Source organism: Seriola aureovittata, chromosome 2 (genome assembly GCF_021018895.1).
Source record: "Seriola aureovittata isolate HTS-2021-v1 ecotype China chromosome 2, ASM2101889v1, whole genome shotgun sequence".
NCBI lineage: Eukaryota > Metazoa > Chordata > Actinopteri > Carangiformes > Carangidae > Seriola > Seriola aureovittata.
The window spans coordinates 29,508,602-29,528,348 of record NC_079365.1 but is presented as its reverse complement, the minus strand read 5'-3'; the positions used below and the strand labels follow the sequence as shown (position 1 = coordinate 29,528,348).

Below are 19,747 nucleotides of genomic sequence, written 5' to 3'. Positions count from 1 at the left end.
AACATGATCCACAGTTTCACTCTGATTGTTTCGTTCCTGCTTTTTGTGTCAGAGAAAATGTTTGAGGACAGAAACTGTGTGATTGAGAAGTGGAGTTCAACATGAACCTTTTAGTCCTGAAACACACATCTGAGCTCTGTCTGCTGAAGTGGCACTTTTCCTTCCTTTAGGAGGTGAACACTTACAATCACCAGGCTGTTTTAATATGTTCAAACATGAAGTCTGATTCTGAGAAGCTGATGAGGTTCAATACTTGGGCATCAACTTTGGAGCCGAATCCCACAGATTAATTATTTTTCCAACATTGAAGTTTTTCCTCAGTCACATAAAAGAAGCAAGTTTTGCTGCCCAGATGTTTCCAGCTGCAGTTGTTCCCTGTCCTGCACAGACTGAGGCTCAGCTCTAACTCTGAGCCCCTTTTATCTTCAGTCTGCAGCTACTTTCCAGCTGAGATGACGACAGACACCAAACGAGGCCTGTAGTGTTGGTCCACAGGCTGCCTGTACTGTTCCTGTTCTCATTCCCTTTGAGGCGTCTTGTTCACATTAGAGTCCTGGAGCTGGAGGCAGCAGCTGTTTGTAAAGTCACACTGGGTTTGACTAGTTATAACTGAAGCGGTTACATAGAGGAGATTCATTCATCACTGGATTAAAGTGGGTTAAACCACACAAACTAGTTCTTCCACAGAGCTCTGCTGTTAGAAACATTTACACCCACTAATGACAAAACTAGTTTGATGCAGAATAAACAATCTAGTTTAAAGTGTAAAAGATAATGGAGGAAATCTTTGAGCTGACTCTAATGTGAACTGTTATAGTACAGAGTTGTAGTGTGAAGAGAGACAACAAGCATCATCATCATCATCATCATCATCATCATCATCATCATCATCACAGAGGTTAATGAGCTCTGGCTGAATATGTCCTGAATGTTAAAGACATCAGTGTGATTCACATCAAGTACCATTTAATAACATGACACAACATGGCCGACATTATAATCAGTGAATCCATGAGACTGTGATGTCAGACTGAGTCGTGCTCTTCATCACCAGTAAACTGATCTTCATGTGTAAAATCAGTGGAGCGTCCCTTTACAGACACATGAAGAAGAAGCTTTGGAAACGTAGATTCACCTCTCGTCTCGTTCCAGCTTGATTTGGTCCGTGGAAAATATTTGATGGAAAGTTCATCTTCATGTTGCTCAAATGGATCTTAGTGGATTTTAGGGTGTAGGATGAATTGAGATGATGAAACATGAAGAAAGGTGAAGTTTTAAAGGAGAATAAATGAGAACGCTCTCCTTCCTTCTGACTGAATAAAACACACTCCAGTTAAATCTCTGATCAGCTGCTGCTGCTGCTACAGAAGAAGAATCACAACAAACCTGATGATCAGTTTTCATTCTGGCAGCATGAGACACTCAGTGACACTTTATTAGGTACACCTGTACAATCTACTGCAACTCAGTCCAACAGCTCTGCCATAAATTCACCTTTACAAAGTTTATAATGTTCAGTTTGTGTGGACTTTGTCAGAAATGTGTGGATTGAATTCTGTGTTTGTCACTGAGCTCGTAGTTAAAGGTGGTGTTGTACTGGACTACATTATACTGAGAGGTGTTTCTATTGTTCTGTCCTCCCTGTTTACAAACATGAGGGGGTCAGAATATTAGGAACACCTCTGAATATAACACAGTCCAGTACAACACCATCACTGACTCTGAGCTCAATGCTAAAACATAGAAGTGAATGAACACCTCTATGACTGTGTCAGAAAACTGAACATGATCAGCATCATAGAAGTCGACTTCATGACACAACAGTTGTGTTGGATGGTGTTAGATTGTACAGGTGTCCCTAATAAAGTGAACACTGAGTGTCTCACTGACACAGTGAAGCCCTGAGAACAGAAGAGCAGCTCATACTTTGAAGACCATGAGTTCAATGTTTTATAACACATTCTTTTACATCTCAAACAACAAATTTCACACGATTTCATTTCAAGATCAATCGAGTGAAACAGAAACTGATCAGAAATTCAAGTGTTTTCCAAACTGTATATTTGCTTCTGTCATTAGACGAGTCAGAAACAGTGTTTTCCAGTTGAGTTCAGTGGATGTAGCAGGTCCTATCAAACAGAGCTGGGATGGTGCTTGAGGTTCAAACTGTGATTTTCTCTTTTTCTTTGTCTTCCTTTGTGTTTCCTCTTAAACACACTTTACTCCACATATACAAGCAGAGAAGGTCGAACTAAAGATCTTGGTCTGACACAGACTTGTGACCATTTAAAGGAGAAACCAACAGAAAGTGTCTCAGTCAGGTTTTGGTCACCACATTCAGCCAGATCATCTTCACTGCTCCTTGTCATTGATTGTCCAAGTGTCTGAACTCCACTGGAGGATGAACACATTCTCCATAAAGATATTCCCTCATCAGGTGTTTTGATGATGGTGGTGGAGAGCGCTGTCTGACACCTGGCTCTAAGATCTACCATAGGTTTTCAACTGGGTGGAGATCTGGTGACAGTGAAGGTCACAGTTTCTGATCCACATCATTTTCAGTCTGATCAGACCTTCAGTGCCCCCTGGTGGTCTGTGGATGGAGACGCTGTCGTCCTGTTTCTCTGTCGTTTCTCTGCTTCTTCCTTTAATTTGTCTCCGTCTGTGTCTGACCCTGAAAATGTTCTTCATACGTTCATGTTGATGTTCACAGGTGCAGCTTCAAAACCATCCATCATGATACTTAATCAAACAAAGGATGGGTTGAAGCTGCAGTGTGAGGTTCATGGTGCTTCACCCAAACCTGATGTCCAGTGGCAGGACAGTGATGGAAAGACTCTTCCTGCTGAAGCACCACAGGTCTCTGAAAGAGGAGGCAGCTACGACATTATCCTCCAAACTACTGTGACCAAGACCGACACCTATCGCTGTGTAGCCACACAGGAGGAAATCAGACATCAGGTTCATGCTGAGACGTATGTCCCTGTCCCTGGTGAGTTACTTCCTGTTTCTGTTTTTACAATTAAATAGTTAAATAGTTGATTTGTTGATAGTTTTCAAATCCTCCTCGTCTGTATGAACCTGAAACCAGGAGTTAACAGATGTTCACCACTTGACTCCTTCACTAACATCTGGCTGTGGTTTGTATTGAATGTGACTGTGTGCAGCTCACTAAAGCAGGTGGGCTGATTGAACCAATCATAGGTGCTGTATGAGAGAAGCTTCAGGCTGTAGAGGACACATGTGGTGTCACAGTGTGATATACAGCTGTGATCTCCAGCCAGATGTGTGACTCTGCTGCAGCTTCCTGACAGCAGAAGTTGTCAGTGTCAACAGGCTGAACTTAGATTGTTCTCCAGTGAATGAAGCAACAACTCCTCTTTGTTTCTCTGTGTTCATGTCAGCACAGTAAACACACTGAGAGGTGTCTCACTGAAGCTCCAAGAAAAGCTTCAGACGTCTCTCAGCTTTTAGCTTCATTTATTGTGAGTGAAGCGTGGACCCGAGCTCAGAGGCTGATCTGTTTAACAAAGCTCATCAGTACTGGCTGTAACAACAACTATCATGAGATGAAGATGTGCTGACAAGAGGTGATCCAGAGTCCATCACAGCCTGGGCTCAGGGTGTAGAAAACCTGGGCTGGAGACAGATTGTCACACACAGTTTCAGATCTCAGACACAGCAGGAGTGAAGCAGAAGTCAGATGTAAACAGCCTAAAGTGGAGGTGGCAGGACAGTGATTCAAACACCTTCCTACTGATGAACAACACGTCTCAGACAGAGGAGGAAGCTGCAGCATCACCCTCCTCACTACTGAGACCAGAACCAGAACCCAGCTCTCAGCCGTGCAGCCGAGCAGGAGGAAAGAGGCCGTGAGATCCGTGCTGACATCACTGTGCCTGGTGACATTCATCCCAGTGCTGTTTTCATCTGCTCATCACTGTAGATCATAGGAGCATGAACACAGTTAGTTGTTCTCTTTGTGAAGCTGTGACGTCCAGTCTGATGGACATGATGTGAAGTTACACTCTGAGTCTCACATTGACTTTCTGTGTTTTCTGTTCCAGGGTTCTCCACTGGACATGTTGTCGGTGTTGCTATTGTGACTCTTGTAGTTGGTGTTGGTGTTGTTCTAGCTGTGCTCAAAGCCAAGGGTTGCCTTAATTGTAGTAAAGGTAAGTTTAAATAAGTTATTGTCTCAACATTTTCATAATGAAGAAACAACAAAACAACAAAGTGTTTTCATGTATCTGATGTTCAGAGTCTGACAGTTGTGTTCATCTTCTCAGACGAGCAGCGTTCTGTTGTTATTTACTCTCAGGGTGAGATCAGCTCACTTGGATTTTCCTGAATATAATTTTGTTTTCCCTCCTGCAGGTCAATCAAAGAAAAGTGTCCCTGATGAAGAGCCTCACCTTTACCTGTGAAGCTGCTGCTGGAGTGTGTGTGTTGTTGTTGGTTTGTTTTGTTAGAATCACTTTGAGTTTCAGACCAAGACAGTGAGACGTGTTGTTGGCTTCACTTATTTCAGACAGTGTGAGAGTTCAGACCTGGTTTTAAAGGTAGAGTTAGTTTCAGGTTCAGGTCAGGATCAGGGTTGTGGTTCAGCAGATAGGTGTGATGGTCCTCAGGTGAAAGGTGAGGTTGTTGTGGTGGTTAATGGTCCTGTAGCTCATTCTGATATCATATGGAAACATTAACACGACCACAATCTGTCCCTGAGTTTAACCAAGTGTTTTTATACTGTCCTCAAAACGGGTTTTACCTCTCAGCGTCATGGACAGTTACAGCACGACTCCCCCCGAACTAACCAGCTAGCTAACAATAATAATGAGAACATATAAAAATGTACAGTCATTCTCACAACAATGGACCCAGTTAAAAAGGGACCTGATTGAACTTGTGATAAAAGTGACTTTTAAGAACAAACTTGAATGATTCAACTGATTTTTCATGCTGAGTTTTAAAGTGTTGAAAGCTCAGTGTGTGTGAATGACAGAGGCACATTGTGAAGCTCTTTGAATAAAAGTTCAAGTTTTAGACCAAAGGTGTGAAGAAATGGTAAATTTGGGGCATTTTGTTTGGTCCAACAGGTAGTTTTTAAGTGAAGGTCTGGTTTAATGACAGACTCATGTATAAAGGCTTTAGCTGAGCTGCAGTGCCTGTCTTACTGCAGCAGGACCAGGAGGGGGCAGTGTGTGAGTGTGTCAGTGACAGAGACACATTGTAAAGCTCTTTGAATAAAAGCTCTATATGAATGAATCCATTGATTCAATATTATCAAACTGCTTGTAGCTGTTCACTGAGTTTGACGTGGACATCGACACAAACATCAGAGTCACTGAAGTAAAACCTGCTGCTCTGCTGTAAATGAATGTCAAACATTTTGCAGCTAAAGTGAAACATAATGTGACATTTATTTATTATTTTGAAATCTGTTTTCTTTTTTTTTCATTATTTGGGACAATCATGTGTTGCTTGTTTTTATTTGTTAAGGTGCTGATCCAGAGTCTGTCAGGTGCAGTTACAGTCTGAACTGTTCACTGTTGTTGACTGTGATATTTGAATTGTTTCTATCTGACAGTGAGTTTGTGTTTATGTTGTCAGCTGATGACGCAGTTTCAGGGTGTCGTGTAATTTCAGGCAGAGCTTCATCATTTCTGTCCAACAGTTTGAATAAAACAGTAAAAACATCAAAGTGTTTGTTGTGACTGTTCTGTTTGTTTGCTAGCATGGCTGACGTCACAACAGTGTGAAAGATGGACCGACGTCAACGGTCGAAAATGCGGCTTCACTTTAGAAAAGAAAGTGACGTGAAGACAAAGAGCAGAGAGAAGCTGTGAAGTGGAACTGAGGTTATTAAAGGCTCGTCCACCAGAGGGCGCTGTAGTAACATATGAACTGCAGCCAGTGCGACTTTAAATGTGTAGAAGAAGAAATGTGTCGCTGTTGTCCGGAGGATACAACAGTTGTTAGCCGTTTGGCTTCATGTTGTTGTCATGAGATAAATAAACCTCCTCCCTGGTTGAAAAGAAGCCTCCTAAAATATCTGCAATTCACATAATGCGGTTGAAATAATTCTACATTTTAAGCGCTTGAAGATCCGATCATCAATAATGTGTTATCTATGAGTTTATGTGGAGAAAGTGGTCATGGTCGTCAGAATTAAGGGTAGTGTTTTCATTACCATTGTCATTAGGCAGCAGCTTAGTAGGAGTCAGTATCACTATGTGGGGAGAATATTTCCAGGGAACGTCACAAGTTTGAACTTTGAAAGAAGGAGAAATAGTGACATTATTAAATCTATTAACGAAACTGGTTTAGTCAAAAGAATATAGTGTATTTTTCTTGCATAATCTCCTAATCCACCGTCCAGTCCAGTCAGTGGCGGTTATGATCCTATAAGTTGGTTCGCCAACCGCCAAAAAACACCTAAGAAGAAGTGAAGTCTAGCGTGAGCAGTTCAGACTGAGAAAGTCTGTGAACAAGATGGAAGCAGATGAAGCTGTGTAGCGACTGTGAACCTAAAGGGATATTTTTGCACTTTGCCGGTAAGATGGAGATGTTAGCTCGGTGTCCTGGATGTTTCCAATGTTGTTCTGTGACACTGTGTTAAGTTCTGTTCTCTAAATGTTTATTAGCGACTGTGTCGACGGTAAAAGTTAGCCAGTTAGCAGCTAATGTAAAGTTCATGGCCGCCATTGCAGTAATCAGAGCGCGGACGGTTGTCAAGACAACGAGCCCTCAGATGAGGGAGACCCTGTTGTGACTGTTGACCGTTAATGCGACTGTTATGAAGAATATCGTGTTATGTTGAACTAATGTTAAAGGTAAGTGAATGTGTTCAAGATGGAAGCAGATAACGCTGTGTATCGACTGTAAACCTAAAGTGATATTTTTGTACTTTTCAGAAAACCTTCATTTAATGTGTCGCACCAGATTGAGCCTGTGTGACATCACTCTGCACCTACACTGGCTTAGCTAGGTTTTCATAGCCTAGCCTGTTAGCTTCACTGGACCTCTGACTGCACTGCAGCTTTTCCTCTCAATGGATGTTTCCAATGTGGCTTCATTTGATCAGCACTTGTAAGTAAATGAAATCATTTAAATAATAAACTACTTGTGTTCTTTCACCTGCTGCTAACAGCACGCTGATTACAACCCTATACATTCATCGTCTAATATCACTGAGCTGAATGTTTGGAGCTGTGTCATAAACAGTCTAACGTCTGATCATGTGATCATAGTTGATTGATCTATATAAACTTGCCACCTTAGAACAGTGGTTACATAACCTTTTAAACTAGCTGCAACTTAACCGTGTGCTCCGGTATGTAAACAAATAGCATTACACATCTGTTAGTCAGTCTAAGAGAGTTAAACCTTTAACACTGTCTGAAACCCTCTTTTAAATCTGTGAGACCTTTATTCTATATGTGAAAACACAAAAAAGGGAGATTTCACTGCTTTTCTCTAGACCACATCAAACCAGCTCCAGTCATTAGTTTGTGTTTTCACAAATCAAATTTTCTCTGTTGTCAAAGCACTTTGTAAAGTGTTTTTTAAAGGGGCTCCATAAAGTTGTTATTGTTGTTGTTATTGTTGTTGTTATTATTATGAACAATAATTATCATAAAGGTGTCACAAATTTTAAAGTCGGTTAATGTAATCCTCATGCAAACTTACACACAGACAGTTAACTGCTCTATACTAACAGCCTGTGAATGGTAGTTATATCCACCCATTAGTTATACTGCTTATCCTTACAGGATCATGGTGGGCTGCAGACAATCCCAGCTGACATTGGGTGAGGGGCCGAGTACAACGCAGGACTGACGTATAGAGACAAACAACAAGACACACTCTCATTCACACCTATGGGCAATTTAGAGTCACCAATAAACCTAATGTGGACTCTTTGGACTGTGGGAGGAGGCCGGACCCACGCAGGAACAGGAAGATCATGCAAACTCCACACAGAAAGGCCCCGGGTTCAAACCCAGGACCTTCTCACTGTGAGGTGACAGTGGTAACCACTGCACCACCATGCCAACCAATGGCAGTTATAGTATAACTGGAGGGTAAAAGATAAGTAGCTGGATTTCAGCAGAGGAAGTTGTGATTTGCGAAACTTCCCCTGAGCAGCAGGTTTACAATCTTAAATATTCACACTGAACAGTATTTAAGTCAGATAAACCTTGTCAGACATTTATTCATTTTCCTCAGAAGTGCTGAGGAATGGTATTTTCACTGTATTTTGTTCAGTTTTTTGGTCTAATGTCATAGTAGCAGGGGAAATGCAGCTATTGTGAAGGATGCGTCCCGGAAGGTGAGAAACCGTGAGGTGTGGCTTTCAGAGATGCAACAGCGATGATCAGTGTTTGGACGACATCGAGAACTATGGAGCGTCTTCCTCTGCTGTGTCTCTGTGTCCTCACCTGGTCTGGAGCAACGTTTGCTGATGTAAACCGTAAGAAAACTTTAGACTGATAATCAACTTTAAATCTCTTCTGTGTTACTGGCTGAAAAATCTGTATATTTATTATTGAGTCTGATAATGGAAACACGTTCACCTGTTACATCAGCATCTTAGTTTAAAAAAAGTCGGTTGATGTAATATGAAAACTGATAATTAGCACAGATCAATATTGAAACATCAGCCTCTACAACACAGGTGAAGGGTTTTAATTACAGGATCCTTCTGATCCACTGTGTAACTGAACTGCGCAGTTTCTTAAACACACAGGGAGCGGCTGTCTCCACTTCCTGCATCAACCAAACATCAATTCAGAGAAATCTCCTGGTGAACAAAACTGAACTGAAATATCTGATGAAATATAAAATGTGGCTGTGGCTGCTGCCTGAGAGTCACTGAGAGATTTATTGATCATTTTTATTTATTGTATTTATTGAGATGTAAGTAACCTCAAAGAGAGTTGTGAAACTGGTAATCAGGCTCAGTGCACCAACACTGTTTTTAGATCATGTACGTCATAATTAGAGTTTTTATGTGTAACTTTGCATAAAAGTCTTGTATTTTATTAATGTTACAGAACATAAATTAATGGATTTATCTAATAGAAAATGTCCAAAACACATATTAAACTTATAATTGTGATTGTAATTACAAGAACCGCCGTTAATTTCAGATCATGTGTTAAAGATCATGTGCAGGGTAAAGTATACTGATCTCCGGCGTAACCATGGGTGTATTATAAGTACCGGTATTTTCATTACATCACTACATATTATAATTATTATATTATAAGTATTCTTATTACATCACCACATATAAGTATTATATTATAATTATTCTTATAAAACATCCATGGGCGAAACGCTGTGAGTGAAAAAATGAAAAGTTAAATACACTTTTAATGGACGCGGTTTATCATGTTCGAGATAATGAAGTTCATCCACCAATGGTATGAGAGGAAAGCAGCTCTCGCGCTGAACATAACTTCACTAGCCAATCAGAAGCAGAGGGGGGCGGGTCTTGGCATCACTGGCAGTGTAGAGTCCAGCGGCCTGAAGGAGCCGGCGCTGGTTTCTGCACAGTGAGCAGGAGGAAGCTGCTTCTGCCACCAGCGGTGAAATAGGAAAATAATCTCTCTCATAAAGCTGCTGTCCGCGCGCTCCTACATACAACTACGTCACCGGGAGCGACAGTTACGGTTGACACTCAGTCATCAATGACGGACCGTGTCTGTGATTCATTGCTGAACATGATCCGTCCTTCACAATTTCTTTGTTTAAACCCAAAAGCATGAAGAGAAAAGTGACGGTGGTCTTCATGATTTCACTTTAAACTCCAGTTTACCAGTTCTTTTTACTGAATTTTCTTTTAATTCAATATTTTATTTATTTATGTATTTATTTATTTATTTCCCATTATTATCTGTTTTTCAGAAGGAAACACTTGAGCGTTGCTGTAGTATTGCAGTGTTGTTTACAGTTGTCTGTTACCAAATTATAATTATCGCACTTTTACTGTATTTTTAAATAAATGGTGCATGACCAGGCCTCGACATGTGGTTAGATTTTTTTTCTTTTAAAAGTCACAGAACTCTAATATAAAACTATAATAAAAGTCACCATCAGTGAAATGACAGTGATTGTGACTTTTCAATGATAAAACTGTGATTTGACAGTTAAACAATCCTCATATGTTATAAACTGATAAAAACACATTTATTGTAGAAACAAAGTGGCAGGAGTTTCATCAACTGCCTCAGTGACTCCAGTCAGAAAATCAGGAGGAAACAGGAATCACTGTGTCCGCCACATATTTAAGAGTTTTCACCACCTCGTGGTTTTCTGCCTCGGCCACTCAGACTAGTTTCAGATTACATCCCTGTTGATCCAGAGTCACATGAAATATTCACCATTTATGTGAAATGTTATGATGATTGCTGAGTGAAGAGTTATGGCTGAAACATTTGTGCCGAATGTGAAGTTCTGCAGTTATCATGTTCACAGGGCCAAAATCATGTTTTGAGAGGTCACTGTGACTTTGACCTTTGACCTTTGACCACCAAAATCTGATGGTGACGGTTTTTACCAAATTTGAAGAAATTCCCTCAAAGCGTTACTGAGATATTGCGTTCACTAGGCCAAGACCGCATTTTATGGGGCCATCGTGACCTTTGACCCCCAAAATCGAATCAGCTCATCCTTGACTCCTAGTGAATGTTTGTGCCAAATTTGGAGAACTTCCGTCAAGGTGTTTCAGAAATATATATATTATAAGGTTGTGGCCGCCCGAGGGACTAAGTAATTAAAATCACCATGGCAACCTCTGAACGCAGTCGGGCACAAACAGCTGATTGAGATCAGATGAGAGAGATAGAGATCTAGAGAGAGCTGTAAACACAGAGGTCCAGGAAACTGATTCTCTGACGTCAAGGTCCTGGAGGAAAAATGTTTTAGTGAATTTTACTGAAGAGACTTCAGGCACACACACACACACACACACACACACACACACACACACAAACACACACACACACACACACACACACACCACACACACACACACACACACACACACACACAAAATGAGGAAATTAGGACATTTCTATTTCTCTGTAATTGAGACTCTATTTCAAAAGATTTTCACAATGTAAACCAAAATCAAAGATGGAGATTGTGAGGATTTATAATATGTTGGTTAAAAAAAGACTCAGGTTTTCAGTCAGAAGCTTTTCCAGAATCCAGTAAATGAAAAACATTGTAATGAAAGGATGAATCCCCTCGGTGGAGCTAGTGGACAGAAACTCTGATGATGACGGACATCTGTGGATGTAAACCTGTTTATTCAGCAACTGTTGATTCACAATTAATACAATGTGTAGGAGCAGTTTTAGTTAGTGTTGGCAGATTATATTATTTTTATTATTTTTTATTTTGGCTTTAGATTTCATTATTGATTTGGACACACGGTGGCAGTAATGGGAGACACACACAGGATATATGTTGGGTATAGGTGGGAGGAAGTAGGTAGGCACAGGAAGTGGGAGGGCACACAAGTTTTCACCAGACCTGAGGCAGAGAGGACAAAGGAACAACGCCTGTAGAGGAAAAAGTGGTATGTTTGAAACCTTCGGCATTATGTCAACGACAATTAAACCTGCAAGGATTGACTGGACATTGATTCTGTCTTTTGGGTCTGCGTAAAGACAACTGCTGCCCCTCCTGTGCAAGTAATGGCAATATTGGAAATTAGATGAACAGATGAAAGTTGCTATTACACAATGAAATGAAATAATTAAACAGCTAAAAGGACAGAAAAGAGTATTTTCCTTATGAAGTCTCATACATGCACAATTTCTCCTTCAGAAATGCTCTTTCTAACACCTTCAGGATGAAGGAACTTTCTCTTCTTCAGGCTGTTTTTCTCCCTCTTCTTGTTCAACACGTCTTTGTCATTAAAATGTGTTAATACCAGGAAGCTGAGGAACAATGTCAAAATAAAAGCTCTAGTTTTATTTGCAAACAGACAAAAGACAGATGTTTCTTTCTTTTTTTAAATGTTGTTCAATAAGTATAAAAGATAAAAACTCCAGATAGAAAATGATAAATATATGTGAAAGAAGGAAAGAAAGAAAGAAAGAAAAGGAAGGAAGGAACAAGTGTAAATATACAGTCTGAGAGTTCAGAGGATTTTCTGAGGACAATCTAACTTTCTTGTTTTATCATCAGTTGATGTTTTGTTTTAACAACAGACACGTCTGTCTTCACTTAATTACCCTGCAGGTAAACATACTGATTAATACATGTTTTTATCTTCCAGAACCAGAGATCATCAAAGTGACAGAAGGGAGTGATGTGACTTTACCCTGTAACATCACAGAGGACATTACGAAGAAGAGCTTTGAGTGGAAGACAGACGATCAGAAGGAGGTGTTCATGTATGATAACGGCTCTTATTCCGGTCAGGGTCTATCAGGTCAATCTGACCAGTTCAAAGGTCGTGTCTCTCATTTTCCTGGAGAGCTGAAGAATGGCGACGCCTCCATAATGATCAGAAACACGAAGGTGGCTGACAGTGGAAACTACACCTGTGAATTTCAACATCTTTCAAATCAAATATTCCTCCTGAAGCTTCTTGTTGGTGAGTGCTTTCATCACACAGCTGATTATTTACAGATGAGACGGGTTTAAGAGTCCCACATGGACTTTCATCAAATAGTCAGAATACACATCTGGCAGGACCTTGTCCCCACAGCGCTGCAGTCACATCTGGACTGATTCCCTTTGTATCAAACGTTCAGTATCTGTGACACGTTGTAGATGATGTCGTCGTGCTCATCAACGTTCAGTGTCCACGCTCAGACTTCATCTCTTCTGACTCTGACTGTAACAGCTTCAATGTGCTGAGCATCTTAAACGCCTCCTGCTACACATTTCTAAAGTTAAACTGGGCGACGTCTGTGTCCAACACATTCTGTAACTTCCCAAAAGCAACAATCTGTGAAGTTCACCCTCTTCACACAGAGATTAGCCAGGTGTGAAAGATTATCAGTTCTCAGTATTTGAACAATTATCACGTCTCAGGTTTTATTCCCTTCAGACGACACGTTGAACAAACTAGTTTATTTCAAACAAACATCGGCTTTAACCCGTCTGGAGAAACAAACCAGTCGAGTCTGTGAATGTTTGAGCAGCTTAAACTAGGATGTTTGTGAAAAACACTGCCTTTATCTAGAGCTTCACAATTCACCTCACACACACACACACACACACACACACACACACACACACACACACACACACACACACACTCAGCATTGTTAGGGAAATTCTTATCATCGATGGTGAAGAAAGAGCGCTGGAGTCCAGGATGTCTTCTGCTGAGGATGTTTATTGATGCTTGATCAAAATGAAAGGAAGAATCATCAATACAGGCTTCTGTTCATGGTGTCACCTCAAATCTGAAGCAGAAACCCCTGGAAATAGTCTTTATACACTTAGAGAGAATACTAGAGAAAGCTTACACTCCATAATTGGTCAAATATCTAGAAGAAGAGGGAGAAGATGGATGTGTGAAAACATTATTGGTTTCATTAACCATAAACAAGGAAACATGACTATACGCGCCCAAGTGCACCCAGCCACCTGTTAGTGACCATCCAAGGTCTCCTGTTATCAGCCCTGGCACCAGCAGCATCAAACCACAGCTTCATCTGGAGGAGCCGCCTCAGCAGCTCAAGGCCTGTAAGATTTAGTGCAGTAGCTGGGACACAGAGACCCAGGGCCTCACTCTGACCTTTTACCCTGAGTCAGTCATTCATTAGGTGGACAAGAGAAAATCCTTTCAGACAGCATGAGACACTCAGTGACACTTTATTAGGTACACCTGTACAATCTACTGCAATTCAGTCCAACAGCTCTGCCATAAATTCACCTTTACAAGGTTTATAATGGTCAGTTTGTGTGGACTTTGTCAGAAATGTGTGGATTGAATTCTGTGTTTGTCACTGAGCTCATAGTTAAAGGTGGTGTTGTACTGGACTACATTATACTGAGAGGTGTTTCTATTGTTCTGTCCTCCCTGTTTACAAACATGAGGGGGTCAGAATATTAGGAACACCTCTGAATATAATTCAGACTGAATCAGATTTGTTCTGAGACTTGATGAATCTACAGAGAGAAGAGGAAGAATGAGGATGAGGAGGAAATACTGCTCACACAGGAATGTATGAAACTTCACACACAGCCCCAGGAACAGATGTAGAAACATCTGGTGTGACCTGGTCCTGAGGACAGACATGAAAACACCACATGAGGCCGATTCAGACTGAAATCATTGGTAAATGTGATGTTCAGCCACTGTGCTGCAGTGAGGCTCCTGTATGACCAACATGTTGTAGAGACACTTGCTTCATCAGCTGCTGCAGGTTGTTGCTTTGCTTGTTTACAAGCAGAACTTCCTTAAAGTCCAACATCAGGTTTTGACTTGAAGAGAAAATGGAAAAGAAAACAAGAGTGAAGCTGTTTCTACATCTGGTCACTGATCATCCTCCTCTGTCTGAACCTGAAACCAGGAGTTAACTCATGTTCACCACTTCACTCGTTTCCATACGTCCATCACAGCCTGGGCTCAGAGGCTGATCTGTTTAACAAAGCTCATCAGTACTGGCTGTAACAACAACTATCATGAGATGAAGATGTGCTGACAAGAGGTGATCCAGAGTCCATCACAGCCTGGGCTCAGGGTGTAGAAAACCTGGGCTGGAGACAGATTGTCACACACAGTTTCAGATCTCAGACACAGCAGGAGTGAAGCAGAAGTCAGATGTAAACAGCCTAAAGTGGAGGTGGCAGGACAGTGATTCAAACACCTTCCTACTGATGAACAACACGTCTCAGACAGAGGAGGAAGCTGCAGCATCACCCTCCTCACTACTGAGACCAGAACCAGAACCCAGCTCTCAGCCGTGCAGCCGAGCAGGAGGAAAGAGGCCGTGAGATCCGTGCTGACATCACTGTGCCTGGTGACATTCATCCCAGTGCTGTTTTCATCTGCTCATCACTGTAGATCATAGGAGCATGAACACAGTTAGTTGTTCTCTTTGTGAAGCTGTGACGTCCAGTCTGATGGACATGATGTGAAGTTACACTCTGAGTCTCACATTGACTTTCTGTGTTTTCTGTTCCAGAGAGTCACACTGGACATGGTGTCGGTGCTGTTGTTGGTGCAGTTGTTGGGACTCTTTTACTAGTTGGTGCTGTTGTTGGTATTGTTCTATTTGTGCTGATAAAGAAGTGCTGCATCCCTAATCCAGGTTAGTTTAAATAATTTATTGTCTCAACATTTCCATAATGAAGAAAGAACAAAACAACAAAGTGTTTTCATGTATCTGATGTTCAGAGTCTGACAGTTGTGTTCATCTTCTCAGACGAGCAGCGTTCTGTTGTTATTTACTCTCAGGGTGAGATCAGCTCACCTGGATTTTCCTGAGTATAATTTTGTTTTCCCTCCTGCAGGTGGGATTTAAACGTCACTTTTAGTGAAGAGATGAAAACATCAGATCTGTGAGGAGTGAGGATGATGAGGCTGGAGCCTTCATCACATTAACACATGAAACAAACAGAAATGTCAGATTTCCATCATGTTTCTTCTTGATTTTATTTGAAGCTTTTTGTTACATTAGATGTAAACTGGACATATGGCAGCAGGTTTTTTTACGTCCTCCCTCGTCTTCAAAATGACTCTAAACAGTCTGACCTGAACTCTACAATATTATAATTTATCTAATCTTGGCTGTGCCTTAACCTGCTCTAGTTGCCTTGGTAATATTGTCAAAATAAGTTAAAAAAATACCAACAGTTTCATATATTAATTAGCAGTATAATTATTCCTCAAAACATCATCACTGATATAAAATGTGGTTTTACAGAAGGATCCAGTGCAGATGTGAATCTGGTGATGAGGTCATGAATTAATTTACTGGTTTGTTTAATATGGACCTGAATATGAATGACTGTGGGTCTTACACAGTAAAGATGGTTTTATTTTGGTTTTTACTTTTGATTTTATTTCCTTTCTCCACTTTATTGATTCATTGTTTTAACATATTTTTAATTTTCCCTGTTATGTTTTCCTTGCTGATCAACTCTTTCCGTCTCTTCTCCGTGTCTTTTATTACTTTCTTTTGTTCTGACGTCTGTGCAGCTCTTTGTAACTCTGTTCTGAAAAGTGCTTTATACATAAAGTTATTGTTGTTATTAAAAGTAGAGCCACATGCAGGTCCAGCGTTAGCATTACACAGTGGTCAGTTACATAGAGACAGATTGGTGACAGAAACAAGCAGACAGACTGCAGTTACCATGGTGACAGTTTGATCAGGTGATGATCAGGTGACTTGAAATGATCAATAAACTCTTTAAATTAATGTGAAACATTTTGTAGCTAAAGTGAAACATAATGTGACTTTTATTTGTTATTATGAAATCTGTTTTTTTGTTGCTTTACATTATTTTGGACAATCATGTGTTGCTTGTTTTTATTTGTTAAGGTGCTGATCCAGAGTCTGTCAGGTACAGTTACAGTCTGAACTGTTCACTGTTGTTGACTGTGATATTTGAATTGTCTCTATCTGACAGTGAGTTTGTGTTTATGTTGTCAGCTGATGACGCAGTTTCAGGGTGTCATGTAATTTCAGGCAGAGCTTCATCATTTCTGTCCAACAGTTTGAATAAAACAGTAAAAATATCAAAGTGTTTGTTGTGACTGTTCTGTTTGTTTGCTAGCATGGCTGACGTCACAACAGTGTGAAAGATGGACCGACGTCAACGGTCGAAAATGCGGCTTCACTTTAGAAAAGAAAGTGACGTGAAGACAAAGAGCAGAGAGAGAAGCTGTGAAGTGGAACTGAGGTTATTAAAGGCTCGTCCATCAGAGGGCGCTGTAGTAACATATGAACTGTAGCCAGTGCGACTTTAAATGTGTAGAAGAAGAAATGTGTCGCTGTTGTCCGGAGGATACAACAGTTGTTAGCCGTTTGGCTTCATGTTGTTGTCATGAGATAAATAAACCTCCTCCCTGGTTGAAAAGAAGCCTCCGGTGAGTCACTACCGTCGGTGTAGAGCTGCCGGAGCCACCGGAACGACGCTCCGCCACTTTTCTTCTTCAAGTGAAGAAATAAAATATCTGCAATTCACATAATTCGGTTGAAATATTTCTACATTTTAAGCGCTTGAAGATCCGATCATCATTAATGTGTTATCTATGAGTTTATGTGGAGAAAGTGGTCATGGTCGTCAGAATTAAGGGTAGTGTATTCATTACCATTGTCATTAGGCAGCAGCTCAGTAGGAGTCAGTATCACTATGTGGGGAGAATATTTCCAGGGAACGTCACAAGTTTGAACTTTGAGAGAAGGAGAAATAGTGACATTATTAAATCTATAAACGAAACTGACTTAGTCAAAAGAATATAGTGTTTTTTTCTTGCATAATCTCCTGATCCACAGTCCAGTCCAGTCAGTGGCGGTTATGTATCTATAAGTTGGTTCACCAACCGCCAAAAAAACACCTAAGAAGAAGTGAAGTCTAACGTGAGCAGTTCAGACTGAGAAAGTCTGTGAACAAGATGGAAGCAGATGAAGCTGTGTAGCGACTGTGAACCTAAAGGGATATTTTTGCACTTTGCAGGTAAGATGGAGATGTTAGCTCGGTGTCCTGGATGTTTCCAATGTTGTTCTGTGACACTGTGTTAAGTTCTGTTCTCTAAATGTTTATTAGCGACTGTGTCGACGGTAAAAGTTAGCCAGTTAGCAGCTAATGTAAAGTTCATGGCCGCCATTGCAGTAATCAGAGCGCGGACGGTTGTCAAGACAACGAGCCCTCAGATGAGGGAGACCCTGTTGTGACTGTTGACCGTTAATGCGACTGTTATGAAGAATATCGTGTTATGTTGAACTAATGTTAAAGGTAAGTGAATGTGTTCAAGATGGAAGCAGATAACGCTGTGTAGCGACTGTAAACCTAAAGTGATATTTTTTGTACTTTTCAGAAAACCTTCATTTAATGTGTCGCACCAGATTGAGCCTGTGTGACATCACTCTGCACCTACACTGGCTTAGCTAGGTTTTCATAGCCTAGCCTGTTAGCTTCACTGGACCTCTGACTGCACTGCAGCTTTTCCTCTCAATGGATGTTTCCAATGCGGCTTCATTTGATCAGCACTTGTAAGTAAATGAAACCATTTAAATAATAAACTACTTGTGTTCATTCACCTGCTGCTAACAGCAGGCTGATTAAAACCCTATACATTCATTATTAGTTTGTGTTTTCACAAATCAAATTTGCTTGGTTGTCAAAGCACTTTGTAAACTCTGTTGTTAAAGGTGCTCCATAAAGTTGTTGTTTTTGTTATTATTATTAGGGCTGGGACGATTATCCGACGTAATCGACGTTGTCGATTATAAAAATTATTCGACGTGGAATTTTAGTGTCGACGCGTCGTGTAAAACCACACAGAGTAAATGTTCATAGAACAAAACCGGAACTTTCTAATGGGACCGTTTATATCCATCGTCTTTGGTTTACCCGGATACAAGCGCAGCGCACGGACTGGGACAACGCGGTGACGTAATTGAAGTCATTGACTACGTGAATGATTTCGTCTGTGTAATCTATTTGAACAACACGGCGGCGTCTACCAGCAGTTCGACGGAGCGTGTGGAGCAACACGCGGCAAGAAAGGCTCGTACACGGTCCTCCAAAGTTTGGGAATACTTTAATCTTGACACCAACGGTGCGGTAGTCTGCTGACTCTGCAAAGTGCATCTGGCATATCTCTCTAGCACGACAGTCATGCACGAGCACATAAAGAGAAAGCACCCTGGTGCAGCGAGTCAAGATGTTGGACGGGGCAAATTGTTATATCAAATGACTAACTTGAAAATAATTGCAATAAAATTACTGTTAGGTTAATAAAAAAAATAATCTTTAGATTAGTCGAATAATTAAAAAAATAATTGCTAGGTTAATCATTTAAAAAAATAATCGTTTGGGACAGCCCTAATTATTATTATTATTATTATTATTATTATTATGAACAATAATAATAATAAACGTGTCAACATTTGTGACACCTTTATTATTATTATGAACAATAATAATAAAGGTGTCACAAATTTTAAAGTAGGTTAAGGTAATCCTCATACAAACTTACACAGACAGTCAACTGCTCTATACTAACAGCCTATGAATGGTAGTTATATCCACCCATTAGCTATACTGCTTATCCTTACAGGGTCACGGTGGGCTGGAGCCAATCCCAGCTGACATTGGGTGAGGGGCCGAGTACAACGCAGGGCTGACGTATAGAGACAAACAACCAGACACACTCTCATTCACACCTATGGGCAATTTAGAGTCACCAATAAACCTAATGTGGACTCTTTGGACTGTGGGAGGAGGCCGGACCCACGCAGGAACAGGAAGAACATGCAAACTCCACACAGAAAGGCCCCGGGTTCAAACCCAGGACATTCTCACTGTGAGGTGACAGTGGTAACCACTGCCCCACCATGCCAACCAATGGCAGTTATAGTATAACTGGAGGGTAAAAGATAAGTAACTGGATTTCAACAGAGGAAGTTGTGGTTTGTGAAACTTCCTCTGAGCAGCAGATTTACAGTCTTAAATATTCGCATTGAACAGTATTTAAGTCAGATAAACCTTGTCAGACATTTATTCATTTTCCTCAGAAGTGCTGATGAGAGGTATTTTCACT

General features: G+C 40.7%; 1 protein-coding gene across 4 annotated transcripts in view; it reads left to right on the top strand.

The window, feature by feature from the left end:
- The window catches only part of LOC130185944 (CD276 antigen-like), a 37,864-nt gene that overhangs the window by 5,918 nt on the left and 12,199 nt on the right, over positions 1-19,747 (top strand). The window contains exons 6-8 of one of the 4 annotated variants that reach the window (XM_056402678.1): positions 2,714-2,992; positions 15,162-15,287; positions 15,490-16,722. In XM_056402678.1, the coding sequence (XP_056258653.1) occupies positions 2,714-2,992; positions 15,162-15,287; positions 15,490-15,500 (416 nt within the window). In that variant the 3' untranslated portion in view covers positions 15,501-16,722. Of the gene's footprint in view, positions 1-2,713; positions 2,993-4,067; positions 4,176-4,377; positions 5,699-15,161; positions 15,288-15,489; positions 16,723-19,747 lie in introns of those variants that run through there. The other 3 variants (XM_056402679.1, XM_056402677.1, XM_056402676.1) reach the window with 3 other exon arrangements.